We start from the raw sequence: 12,701 nt of genomic DNA, 5'->3' as shown, positions 1-12,701 counted from the left end.
AAACTATGAGATGGCATTTAGAGAATCTCAGTAAAACATGCACTAAAAAATACCTATCATCAGAGCACAATAAGCTTTAAAAAATAATTATAGTTAACGTCACAAAAAGCTAAAAATATAAAACATTGCAAAGTAGTGGCAAACTACTGATTGGGTAAACAAAAAAGGCAAACCATTTCCACAGTCATTTACTTAACGTGGTAGTCTCTCAGGAATCAAAGGAGTATATGCCCGAGTGCGAGGGGCCGGTTCTGTTGGCAGCTTGAAATACTATACAGCTCAGACCCAAGCCTTTCACAGAGGAGTTTCCAAGTTGGAATATGTGGGAAATTTACATCTGACTATGGAGCTGAGTTGAGAGTCATGTTTGGCTCTGGGTGTTCAATTAAACCTGAAAATAATCCAGGATTCTTAAGACAAAGTTAAACTCAACCTTCCTGGTGAGAGTTTTCAGGAAACAGCCTGGCAGAAGCACAGGTGCATGACACACCTCCTCCACCTCCACGTCCAAATGGTTCAGAACGCAAGTCGCTCTAGCTCACCACACACATAGCACTGTTTGTCAAATTACCACGTAAAAACAAGGAAAAGTGAGTGTTGCCAACAGGGGGATTTCAGAGGTACAGAGTTCTACCACCAAGTCAGGGGGGAAATGTCACAGTGTACACACCTGGTTGTCAAGTCTGCCAATTCTCTTAGCGCTTCTGGATGGACTCGCCTTTGACTCTCTCAGAGCCCCCGAGTAGATTGTTTAAATAACTCTATTTAGTAATCTGTAGCAGGCAGGAAGGCAAGTTCCTCTCTTAACATCTTTGACAGAAGCAAAGATTCCTCCTAAGGAAATCACACTTCAGCCACAAGCTGGGGGCAGGAAAGAACCCCTGGCTGTCTACAGAGGGGTGCCTCTTGTGCCTCTGTGTGTTTCCTACACACCACCCCCCAGCCGTGTCCTGAGATGCTTCAGCCACTTCACCCTCATCCCCACAATCTCTAGGAAAGCATGCTTCAAACACTGGTACCTTCAAAAAGACACCCATCCTGGAAATGAGTTTTCCTTTGGTGTGTGGTATTTCCTTCAGTGCCATTTCTAAAGTTAACCTTAAATTCCATCATATTCTTTCTGCCCAAGAAATGGTGTGCTGAAAAAGTTGAGCTGTGTGGACTCAATGACAATACTTGTATGTCCACTGGCTGCCAACTCTCTTCGTTCCTGAAACCAAGCTGACTTCCCGTTCTCTTTAAGAGCGAAACGCAGCAAGTATAAGGTCACAGCAACCAGCAGCCAGAAAGAGCTCTGTAAGTCCTCATCTAAGTCACACCTGGACACCATGAAGAAGGAAAACAACTCGGCAGGAAGTAACTGAACTGAGTGCCCCAGGAACGTCACTGTGCTAGGTAGATGTGAAGGTGGTGCCGAGCGCTGGCCCTCAAGAGCTTCATTTTTGGGAGAGACCAGACAAACATCAGATCTGCCTGCCCTGTTTTTTTTTTTTTTTTTTTTAGGTTCCAAAATGAGCAAGTGGCATTACTTAGAGTTACCAGAATAGAATGGAAAGGGCCTCACAGGATGGGGGCAGACAGGAAAACTCAGGGTGAGCCTGAACAAACAGGTAGATTTGGGGAAGGCAAGAGGAGGAGGAGAAGGGCAGAAAACCTAACTGAGAAATAACCACGGGAAGCTAGGAAATCGAAGGACGTAGCAAGAATAAAGGCACAGAGGCATGGATGGGTACAGGACAAGACGCCTCTGGCCTGGGTGGGAGGCAAAGACGTGGAGGAAGATACCGATGTGCAGAGTCGTGAATACCAAACAGCCCACAAGTTGATTCTCTAAGCCATGAGAGGTACAGACAAGCTGCAGAGCAGATCAAGAATTCTGGGAAGAATAATGATTCTAAGGTTGGTCTTCTTTCCAACATAAGGGACAGGCGGATGAAGAACAGACATATTTGTGAGGACAGTCAGAAGGCCCTCTTTCCCATCAGCATAGGACAAGGCAAAGAACAGTTTGTCAGCCCTCAAGAAAGTGGCATTTTGATCTAGATGGTCAATAGTGCCCAATTCTATCAAGGATAGGCTAGCTACTGGTTTGGTGATCTGATAATTGGTAACCTTTGGCAAAACACAGCAGAAAGACAGCGACCAAAGTGAGTTTGTAGAAGCCACAGAGAGTGGCTGGCAAGGTAAGAGAAGCAACATTTACTGGAGAAGTTAAACAGTGGGACAAACAGGAGAGATGGGTGTGCCTGAGGAAAGTGCAGATAGACAGGAACACTAACAGTAGAGACAGAGGGCAGAGGTGGAGACCGGATGGCCTTAGGGGAGCTCCTTAGAGGAGCCCGAGGGAAGGTTCCTCAGGTCGGAGGAAATGATGGCAAGCCTGGTGCACAAGGAGAGAAAATGACACCAAGAACAGTCTGATTCATCCTGCATCCCCGTCAGGCTGCTGACTGCCAGGCAGTTTTCAGCTAGGTGAACACAGGACAATCAGGATGGCCCCTCCTTCAGAGTGGCTCCTTCAACAGCACAGAATTCGTATTTCCCTCACCTCCCACACACTTTCCACACACTTTGTAGATCCCTGAGATCAGCTCAGACACAACTCTCACTGAACTCTCTATTATAGGTAGCACAGCTAGGACAGGCTGAAGTAAAACTTCAAAGAACAGTGTCGGCTGGTGCCACAGCTCACTAGGCTAATCCTCCACCTTGCAGCGCCGGCACACCAGGTTCTAGTCCCGGTCGGGGCACCAATCCTGTCCCGGTTGCCCCTCTTCCAGGCCAGCTCTCTGCTGTGGCCAGGGAGTGCAGTGGAGGATGGCCCAAGTCCTTGGGCTCTGCACCCCATGGGAGACCAGGATTAGCACCTGGCTCCTGCCATCGGATCAGCGCGGTGCGCCGGCCGCAGCACGCCTACCGCGGCGGCCACTGGAGGGTGAACCAACGGCAAAAGGAAGACCTTTCTCTCTGTCTCTCTCTCACTGTCCACTCTGCCTGTCAAAAAAAAAAAAGTGTCATCCCGGGGGATTCAGGAAATTTCTTGAATTTTAAAACAACCTCTGACACGGAATGGAATAATTTTTAAATTACTCTCAGCATCTTATATCAGATACAAGGATCATTAAAAAGATTAAGATAAAATGATCAGAGACTACAGCTGGCTTCTCAATGTCTCTTGTCCATTTTTAGGCAACAAGGGCAAGAATGCAATTGATAAGCCCTTTGAAAAAAAATGCAGACCCAAACTGAAACCCTCCTACATATGTTCTTGCATGAAGCACCAACTTGCCTTATCTCAGAGTTCCTATTGACCCTGACTATATGAATCAATAATCTTAACCACACTTAAAAACAAATCTGATGAGAACAGTGGCTTTACTTCCAGAAACCCAAAGTTCAATTTTACACTCAGTACAATCAAAGGGAGTTGATTCACTTTGTCTCAAGGAATACAAAATATAAGAAAAACAAGAAGAACTTATGCTAGACAGGTTTGCATGTTTTAACCTGCTATTTTGGTTTGCTGCTGAAGCCTCTAATAAAAATCACACGTTCAAAGCAGCCTCTGCCCATCGTGCTTCACCATCTTCTATTTCTTTTGTAGGGCACATCCCCCAGAATAAGAGACCTTAGAGGAAAAGCACCTCTACCTTCAGTCTTCTCCTAGGGCTGCAGAGATAAACTGTGCAGAGGGCAATGCCATGGTCAAGGGCTCCCTCACTACAGTCAAGGCTCAATGGAGCATGGTCAGCGGCACTGTCTGCCCAGGGCTGAGGTCTCCCTTTGGTCATAGTCGTTTCCACATGCTCCCTCCACTCACACTCGGGAGAAGAGGACAAATGACACCAGTATAAATAAAGGGAACACAGGAGCACAACGTCACCAAAGTGCAGGTGCAAAACCCAAGTCAGTCCCCTGCCTCTGCCAGCCCACACTTGCCACCAAACCCCCAAGTAGGGTGGCTCTGAGGTCACAGTACTTGTCTCTTCATTTCTCGAATTAGAAACAAATCAGCAGGGAGGACAAGGTTCTCGTGGACAGAAGTCAAAGCTGGAACGAGAGAAAAACACAATCCACAGGTTAACATTCATCTTTGTTCATGGGAACACACTGTACTTTTACAACTGGGGTAGGGCTGGAGACCTTATAGGAGCTGCAGTTCAGGGAAAATTTTTAGAATTAAGCCAGCCCACCAGCACACAAACAGCAATTAATTAAAATAGCAGCACATAAGATGGTTTTTAAAATCATTCTGAGATAAAACATATACTAGAAAGACAGAGACTTGGCCGGCGCTGCGGCTCACTAGGCTAATCCTCCGCCTTGCGGCGCCGGCACACCGGGTTCTAGTCCCGGTCGGGGCACCGATCCTGTCCCGGTTGCCCCTCTTCCAGGCCAGCTCTCTGCTGTGGCCAGGGAGTGCAGTGGAGGATGGCCCAAGTGTTTGGGCTCTGCACCCCATGGGAGACCAGGATTAGCACCTGGCTCCTGCCATCAGATCAGCGCGGTGCGCCGGCCGCAGCGCGCCTACCACAGCGGCCATTGGAGGGTGAACCAACGGCAAAAAGGAAGACCTTTCTCTCTCTCTCTGTCCACTCTGCCTGTCAAAAAAAAAAAAAAAAAAGACAGAGACTTGACAGAGGGGCTATGGGAATCCAGGCCTCTGTAGCACACTGTTCTGTATTGATTACACATGTATTTCTTTTCTGGTTGAAAAAAAAATTATAATGGAGAAAAAAAAAATCCTTAGTCAATTATCAGGAAAGGTAGCAGGCCAGGGGTGCTGTAAAGCTTACTTATTGTTAGGATAGTCAGTATAGCTCCTTGGAGCTGAGTGGCTTATTCTGTGGCTGCTACGAGCTGTGCAAGTCAACTGTGTCCCCTGCAGGAAGTCTGGGAGGAACTCACAGCTAGGCCACTGACTAGGTCTTTGCCAGTGCCTTCCCTGTTACTCGACAGAACAGAGAGTGAGTGCAGGCAGAAGTGCCGAGGGAGGCACTCTTCCTGCTTAGACAGTTACTTTTGGGAGAACCTTGCTCAGCTCCTGCTGCTGTGGGCTGGAAGGAGCGCTTCCCTCTGAGGCACACGCTGGGTGCACTCAGGCAGCCTGGCCTACAGTGTTCATGCAGGGCTCACCCGAGAAGCTGGAGGCCTATGAGCTTCTGGGCCATGCATACTCAGGGAGCGCAGTTCCAGCAGCACTTGGCACCCCTGGGGAACTACCTAGAAATGTGGAGACGGGCTCCATCCAATACCTAGTGAACCAGATTTTGTTTTTATCACAATTCCCAAGGTGAGTCTTGTGCCTACTGAAGTGTGTGAAGCACTGGTGTGGTGCAAAAAAAGCTTAGGACTGGGAGTCTAGGGAGTCGTTCCCAGGTCCTGACTGTGCCGCTAACTTGTAGTGGAACCTTAGAAGAAGAAAATCACCACGTTTCTGAACAGGTCTGTTCCTGCATCTGTCTGGTGGCAGCTGCTGTAGAGAACTCGAACGTCTCTTCTAGCTCTAACGTTGCAGGAACAAATAAAGGTCATGAATATTTCTAGTTTGTGGTCTGCAAAGGGTGGGGGTGATGGCACCAGAACCCCTGAGTTGGCTGCTCTCGCCGTGCTGAATTCTGCCACTGCCAGGCCCATCTGAGGCTGCATACCCTTCCCACCGACCTGCCTCCCTCCTCACCTTCAGGTCCAAGCGTTGGTACTCACTGGCCTTTGGCCGCCGAGTGACTCTGGATCTTTTTCCTTCCAGGACAAAAGCAATAATCTGGGGAAAGGGAGAAGAAAATGAAGAACAGGTGGTTCTGAAATGACACAGTTCAGTGTCTGAAACCACAGTCACCTGTAGGACATTTGTTAATGATTATGGAACGAGCAGTATACCCAGAGAGGCCTACTGAAGTTAAAAGGTTTTAGCAAAGACAGGGCCTAGTACATCGGAATCCTGTGTAGCAACAGATGGAGGAAGGATGTTCTGGGCTCTAGCTTGCGGAAGTCTGTATGATTTATTCCAGAGTACTCAGTCTGGGGCAGGTGTTTGGCCTGGCGGCTACCAGCTGGGACGCCCTCATTCCCTACTCGAGTGTCCGGGTTTGAATCTGCGCTCTGCTCCTCATTCCAGTTTGCTGCTGCTCAGGTGCACCCTGGGAGGCAGCAGGTGGGGCTCACGAAGTCAGGTCCCTGCTGCCCACACTGGAGAGCTGGGCTGAGTTTTGGCTCCTGACATCAGCCTGGTCCAGCCCTGGCCACTGAGAGCATGTGGGGAGTGAACTAGTCCACAGAAGCACTCTCTGCCTGCCTGTCTCTCAAAACAAAAAGTACTCAAAGATCTGCCAAGTCTTCCCCAGAGAGCTCTAGGATGGCACGTGCCTTTTTTTAAAATCATAATCAAAACAGTACTTCCTATCCACAAAGTACTCTTTTGGCCCCCACTTTTGCATCATCAGCTACATTATCACTGTCATTTCACTGCTGAGGTTACTCTCCATGACGAACCACTTGGATGTCCTCATTCTTTAAAAAAAATTTTATGTGTTATTAATTTTTTTTTTGAGAGACAAACAGAAAGAGATCTTCCTGCTGCTGTTCACTTCCTAAATGCCCACAACAGCAAGAACTGGACAGGCTGAAGCCAGGATCCCAGAACTCACTCCAGGGCTCCCACATGGGTGGTAGGGACCCAAGTCCTCAAGCCGCCATCTGCTGCCTCCCAGGGTGCACCACAGCGGGAAGCTGGAATTATAAGCAGAAGCACTCCGACATGGGATGTGGGTACCCCAAGTGATATCGTACCCTAACTGCCCTGCCAAAGGTTTGCCCCATTTCCTCATTCCTTATAGCTGAAGATCTTATGGCCACAATTAATTGAACTCTCCCACTCTAACCAGAGTACTGAAGCTATCTTCAAAATTCTTAGGACTTAATAAGAAATGCACTAATTTTGTCATTAGGGTTGGTTGCTACGGGACACACCATTATTACTTCATACCAAATGCTGACAAAGTAAAAGATGTACGGATCTGTGCAATTTCTGGGTTTTCCTCTAGTTATGACTGTACAAGAGGGTCCCTGGGCTTCTTGCTGTTGGTATAGGAGACTATGTGACTGAAATCGTTCCTTCTGCCACTGCAGATGGAAGACAGGAGGTCGGGGGAGGAAGTCACAAGTGCTGCACTGGCTCCAGAGTGGAGACGTGGGCAGAGGAGAGCTTCTCCTGCCAGCTCCCCAGGTACTCGGAGGCGGTGAAGGACCCAAGTCCAGGTTCTGGGAGGCGATCCCGTTTCAGGGTGGGTCATAACACTGTCCTAACGTATAACCCAATGCAGGAACAGAGGACACTGGGAACAGGAAGAGATGCATAATTTACGAAAAGAGAGTAAAGAGCCCTTGCAGAGTCTTGAGGAAACACAGATATTTGTCTTAGAACCCCGATGCTCTCCGACAGATGGGCGCCCAAGCTTGCGTTTGGAGGAGGAAGGACGGCGGAGTGGGGACAGGGCCCTCGGGCAGCTCCTGACTCACCTTGCGCTTGTTGTGATAGGCGATGTAGAGGACAGCCACGAGAACGGCCGCGGTCACCAGATAGGCAAAGAAGTGGCTGCTCTCTGCACGGGAACTTCCAGGGCTGTCCCTGAAAAGCTCCTCCGTCTCCCTGCTCATGGGATCCAGAAGCAAACCCTCGCGGATCTCCCCGGAGGGCGGCCCCGGCATCTTCTCCTTCTCTTCCTCCGGGGGTGAGTCCTCTTCAGGAAACGCCTCACCTTCTCCAGCCTCCTTGGGCTCCGCACCTTCAGCAGGCTCTAAAGGCTTGTCCTCCCCCTCCTGCTGGGAAGAAGGCAGCTCAGAGTCCACTGTCAAGTCCTCCGTGGTTTCAGCTCTGGAAGCAGGCTGCGGGGTCCCTGCTTTGTCAGCCTGGCCGCTTACGCTGCTCTCGGGCTGCGTGTTACCAGGGCTGGGGTTGGAGACTGGCTTGCTGGACTGGTATTTCTCTGCCGTGGTCTTCCGCAGAGCAGGAGGCGTAGAAGTGCCGATTTTCTGGGGCTGCTCCGCAGTGTTACTGTATACACTGCCAGTGTTTGCGCTTGTCTCCTGCTGCTCCTGGGGTGACTTGCCTTTGTTTGCGCTTGTCTCCTGCTGCTCCTGGGGTGACTTGTCAGCGTTTGTGCTTGGCTCCTGCGGCTCCTGGGGTGACTTGTCAGCGTTTGCGCTTGTCTCCTGCTGCTCCTGGGGTGACTTGCCTTTGTTTGCGCTTGTCTCCTGCTGCTCCTGGGGTGACTTGCCTTTGTTTGCGCTTGTCTCCTGCTGCTCCTGGGGTGACTTGTCTTTGTTTGCGCTTGTCTCCTGCTGCTCCTGGGGTGACTTGTCAGCGTTTGCGCTTGGCTCCTGCTGCTCCTGGGGTGACTTGTCAGCGTTTGCGCTTGTCTCCTGCTGCTCCTGGGGTGACTTGTCAGCGTCTGCGCTCGAGTTCGGCGACTCGGGATTTGAGTTGCTAGAGTTCGCGCTCGGGTCCTGCAGCTCCGGGTGCGAATTGCTCGAGTTTGCGCTTGTCCCCCGCGACTCCAGATCTGAGCTGCTAGAGTTTGCGCTAGTCTCCGGCTGCTTTATTTGCGAGTTGCTCGGGCCTCCGTTCGGAGCGAATACATTTTTCGCATTATTTCTCCCTGACTCCACGTTCGACGGGGAGTTTCTCCCTCCAGAGGGCGCACTGGGAGGGTTTACGTCCTGAATGGGCGCCGGAATGGCATCTGCAGCTACTGAAATGGGAGAAACCAGTCCGTTAGGCTTTCAGAGCGCAGGTCGGGAAAAGCGGACTCCTCGGAGCTGCAAAGGATCAGGCGCAAAGGGGCGAAAGGGGGCAGGGGGGCGGCGGCGAGCGGAAGGGTGGGGGGAGCAGGAAAGAGGCGAGCCCAGACGGCGGCTGGCCGAGCTGAGGGTGGTGGGCTGGGGGGCGAGAGTGGAGTGGGCGGACAGAAGGGGGTCTTACCCGCCACTGCGACACTCAGCGCGACCAACACAACCAGGAACCGCATCCTGCACAGACTGTGCTTCCGCTCTCTACCAGTCTCGCGAGAGTCGCGCGCGGGACTCCAAACTCGTAGCCACGCCCCTTCCTGCGCGCGCCTCCGTGTCTCCGCCAGGTCTCCCCACTCAGGGGCGGGTCCTGGGGCTCAGCCTTCGCGGAGGTTGGAAGGTTATTATTTTTTTCTTTCTTTTTTTGGCAGTGGCGGTGACTTAGACCCCAGTGGCGGGAGAATCTACCTCTTCCTGGTTTCCAGTCCCCATAGCAGCCATAACCGGCCATCCATTTTTGCTTCTCGCCCTTCGCACCAAGCGGGAGCTTCCTCGCCTCCCGTGGGTCGCTGGGCACGGCAGCTCCTCGCCCCATCGTTTGCTCGCGTTTCTCGCCCCTCGCTTTCTTGTTCTTTCCCGTCTGGAAACAAGTCCAGCCCATCGCCCTCGTCCGAGGTTGCCCAAGATCCTTTCCAAACAAGTGTGTTCTTGTTCTAGAAGGAGAAAATAGAACCTTAGTTCCATCCTTCCGGCATAATCTGTAAATGTTTTAGAGTATGTTTTGCCTTGCAAATATTTAATGTTTTTAATTAGGTAACACTAGTACAGTCTTCGTTAATTAAAAATATTATTTGACCAGCTCTCTGCTATGGCCTGGGAAAACAGTAGAAGATGGCCCAAGTCGTTGGGCCCCGGCACCCACGTGGGAGACCCGGAGGAAGCTCCTGGCTCCTGGCTTCGGATTGAGGCAGCTCCGGCCGTTGCAGCCATCTGGGGAGTGAACCAGCCATGGGAGATCTTTCTCTCTCTGCCTCTGCCTATCTGTAACTCTGCCTTTCAAATAAATAAGTAAATTAAAAACAAAAAACAAAAAAACCTGTGAGAGTGTGTATACAGACACACAAATTCCCAAGAATTGCCAGAAAGAAAAGTACAGAAACGATTAACTTAGTTGAGGAAGGACCCTTAAACCGAGGACCAGAGTTTATAGGTGTGTCTCAGATGAGGTTGAAGGGAAGATGAGCTTAGCTGCCCATAGGCAGGCGGGATCCTGGCATTTTGTGTAAATGTAAAGACCAGGATTGTTGGATCACAACAAGGACAGTGGCAGGGAACGAGGCTGGCACAGAGCCAGATTAAGAAGTGAATGATCTGGGAGTTGTCCAGAACATAAATCTTTATTGGACACACAAGTACAACGGAAAATATGCCAGTTAACTCTGGTTGAACTGTAAACTGGTGGCACTCCTGCCCAAAAGGGCGACAGCTGCCTGGGCAGCCATTCTCTGCATTCGTATTTGCTTACACGACACACAGTCCTAGTCAGTCAAAACTCTTAGGAATTTTAAGAATACTACACTGCACAAATATGATTTTCAGGCACAAGTGCTTTATTATTTAAAAACCTATCAATGTGATTCTCAATATTTCTCTATTGTAAGAAAATCTCTTACATACGCGTGCATTATTGATATGAGACCAAGACTCCAAGAGAAGTGAGGACTCTTTCGCCACATTGCTCCAGAACCTGGATTCTGCTTTGGCTAAAGGAAGTGAACTGGGGGACTGGTGCTGTGGCTCAGAAGGTGCAGCTGCCGCCTGCAGCACCGGCATTTCACCTGGGCGCTGGTTCGAGTTCTTGGCTGTTCCACTTCCAATCCAGGTCCCAGCTAATGTGCCTGGGAAAGCAGTGGAGGATGGCCCAAGTGCTTGGGCCCCTGCGCCCATGTGGGAGACTTGGATGAAGCTCCTGACTCCTGGCTTTGGCCTGGCCCAGCGCTGGCCATTGCGGCCATTTGGGGAGTGAATCGATGGATGTAACTCTGCTTTTCAAATAAATATAATAAAATCTATATTTAAAAAAGGAAGTGAGTTGTTAAATTCAAAAGAAAATTCTCTTTACTCCCTCTAAATACATGTTTGAGTAACATTTAAGAATGTTGGTTTAGTGAGGGTGTGTGTGTGTGGGGAGAAGAATGGCCAATTGTTAAGCTTAACCTGGTGTCCACATCACCAGGCAGGAGAGGAAGGGAATCCGGGTCATGTGGGCAGTGCCCAGGGTTTTGTATTTTATCTTAATGGTAATGGGAAGCTATTAAGGAGGTTTAAGTAGGAGAGAGATCTAATCAGAGTTGGGAATTTTTGAACATTACTGTAGTTCTGTTCTATATTGAAGAATTTGTCAGGGTAAGGAGGGAAGAGTAGATCTGGGAGTTGATCAATTGGGAGACTGTTGCGATAGTCCAGGTAGTACTAGTGTAGGGACGGGGAGACGGGAAGGATGTGACTGGGAGACTGTTGCAATAGTCCAGGTAGTACTAGTGTAGGGACAGGGAGACCAGAAGGATGTGATTGGACTCAAAATAAACTTGGGGTTGTTGGTGTTGTGGTGCAGTGGGTTAAGCTGCCACCTGCTATACTGGTATCCCCTAGGGTTGCTGATTCAAGTTCTACCTTCTCCACTTCAGATCCAACTCCCTGCTAGTGTGCCTGGGAAAGCAGCAGAAGATGGCCCAAGTGCTTGTGCCCCTTCCCCAACGTGGGAGACCCAGAAGAAGCTCCTGGCTCCTAGCTTCGGATCAGCCCAGCTCTGGCTGTCGTGGCCATTTGGGGAGTGAATCAGTGGATGGAAGACCTTTCTCTTTATCTTTCCCTCTCTCTGTGTGTAACTCTACCTCTGAAATAAATAAAATCTTAAAAACAAGCACACAACAAACAACTACCACAAAGCTACAGTAGTTAGTCTAGTGTGGTACTGGCATAGAGACATAAAGATGATGTTCATTTTTACCATCATGTTTTTTTAAAATATGGATTTAAGCTGGGAAAGAACACTACCTATTTTTTTTAAAGATTTATTTAATTTATTTGTAAGACAGAGTTACAGAGAGAGGTAGAGCCAGAGAGAGAGGGCTTCCATTCCGGGCCATCTTCAACTGCCTTCCCAGGCCTTAGCATAGAGCTGGATCAGAAGTGGAGCAGCCGAGACTCGAACTGGTGCCCATATGGGATGCCGGCACTGCAAGCTGGGCTTTAACCCACTGCGCTGCAGCGCTGGCTCCCCAAACTACCTGTTATTAAGATATTGTTATCTCCAGGGAAATCTTGGTTGTGTGGATACTCAGATGGATTTTTCTTTTATACTTCTAAGCAGAACATTGAAAATTAATGACACAGATCTTAAATTGTCCAAACTACACAAGACATCTCTCCATCTGGTGTATCCAATATTTTGAAGAATATTCAGGTAATGCGAGTGTTCAATACAGAAACCATATAAACTTAGAGGAGGATAGAATCAATGCAGATGACCTCCCAAACAATCTGTAGAAGTCACAGGGATTTTGATTTTTAGGAATGTGTACATTTTCTGCATGTTTAATCGCAATCACTACAGCCCAAGCAGTGGATTTCACTTGCAACTCTGAAAGTGAAGAGTTTATAAGATCACTGCTGAAGTCCTGTTAATCAATTCCTTAAAAAAAAAAAAAGACATAAAGATGAATAGAAAGTCCAGAAATAAGCTTACACATCTATAATGAGTTGATTTTTGTGGATACAGTTCATAGGGGGAAAGAAGGATTTTTTCTCTAGTTGGTGCTGGCACAGCTGGCCAATATGCACAGGAAAAAACACCCAGCGTAGTCAGGACCAGGGACATGCAAATCACAGTCTCAGTGAGCTACCTCCCCATG

General features: G+C 49.2%; 1 protein-coding gene across 1 annotated transcript; it reads right to left on the bottom strand.

The window, feature by feature from the left end:
• Positions 1-105: 105 nt before the first annotated feature.
• Positions 106-9,073, bottom strand: TGOLN2 (trans-golgi network protein 2). Its single transcript, XM_062209755.1, has 4 exons — positions 8,981-9,073; positions 7,519-8,750; positions 5,681-5,764; positions 106-4,050 (listed from the first exon to the last, which is right to left on the bottom strand). Exons 1-4 carry the CDS (start codon positions 9,024-9,026, stop codon positions 4,045-4,047), a joined length of 1,368 nt encoding a protein of 455 aa, XP_062065739.1. The 5' UTR covers positions 9,027-9,073; the 3' UTR covers positions 106-4,044.
• Positions 9,074-12,701: the final 3,628 nt, after the last annotated feature.

This window comes from Lepus europaeus, chromosome 13 (assembly GCF_033115175.1).
Source record: "Lepus europaeus isolate LE1 chromosome 13, mLepTim1.pri, whole genome shotgun sequence".
Classification (NCBI taxonomy): domain Eukaryota; kingdom Metazoa; phylum Chordata; class Mammalia; order Lagomorpha; family Leporidae; genus Lepus; species Lepus europaeus.
The sequence above is the reverse complement of the archived record's forward strand: the minus strand, read 5'-3'. Positions and strand labels throughout refer to the sequence as shown.

What these genes read in the sequence shown, in the direction of transcription:
- TGOLN2 (XM_062209755.1), bottom strand. Translation starts at nt 9,026, where the DNA reads ATGCGGTTCCTGGTTGTGTTGGTCGCGCTGAGTGTCGCAGTGGCGG. An exon ending in GCTGAGTGTCGCAGTGGCGG is followed by an intron (nt 8,751 to 8,980) that starts GTAAGACCCCCT and finishes CTCCCATTTCAG; the next exon opens with TAGCTGCAGATGCCATTCCG. An exon ending in CCTATCACAACAAGCGCAAG is followed by an intron (nt 5,765 to 7,518) that starts GTGAGTCAGGAG and finishes CCCTTTCCCCAG; the next exon opens with ATTATTGCTTTTGTCCTGGA.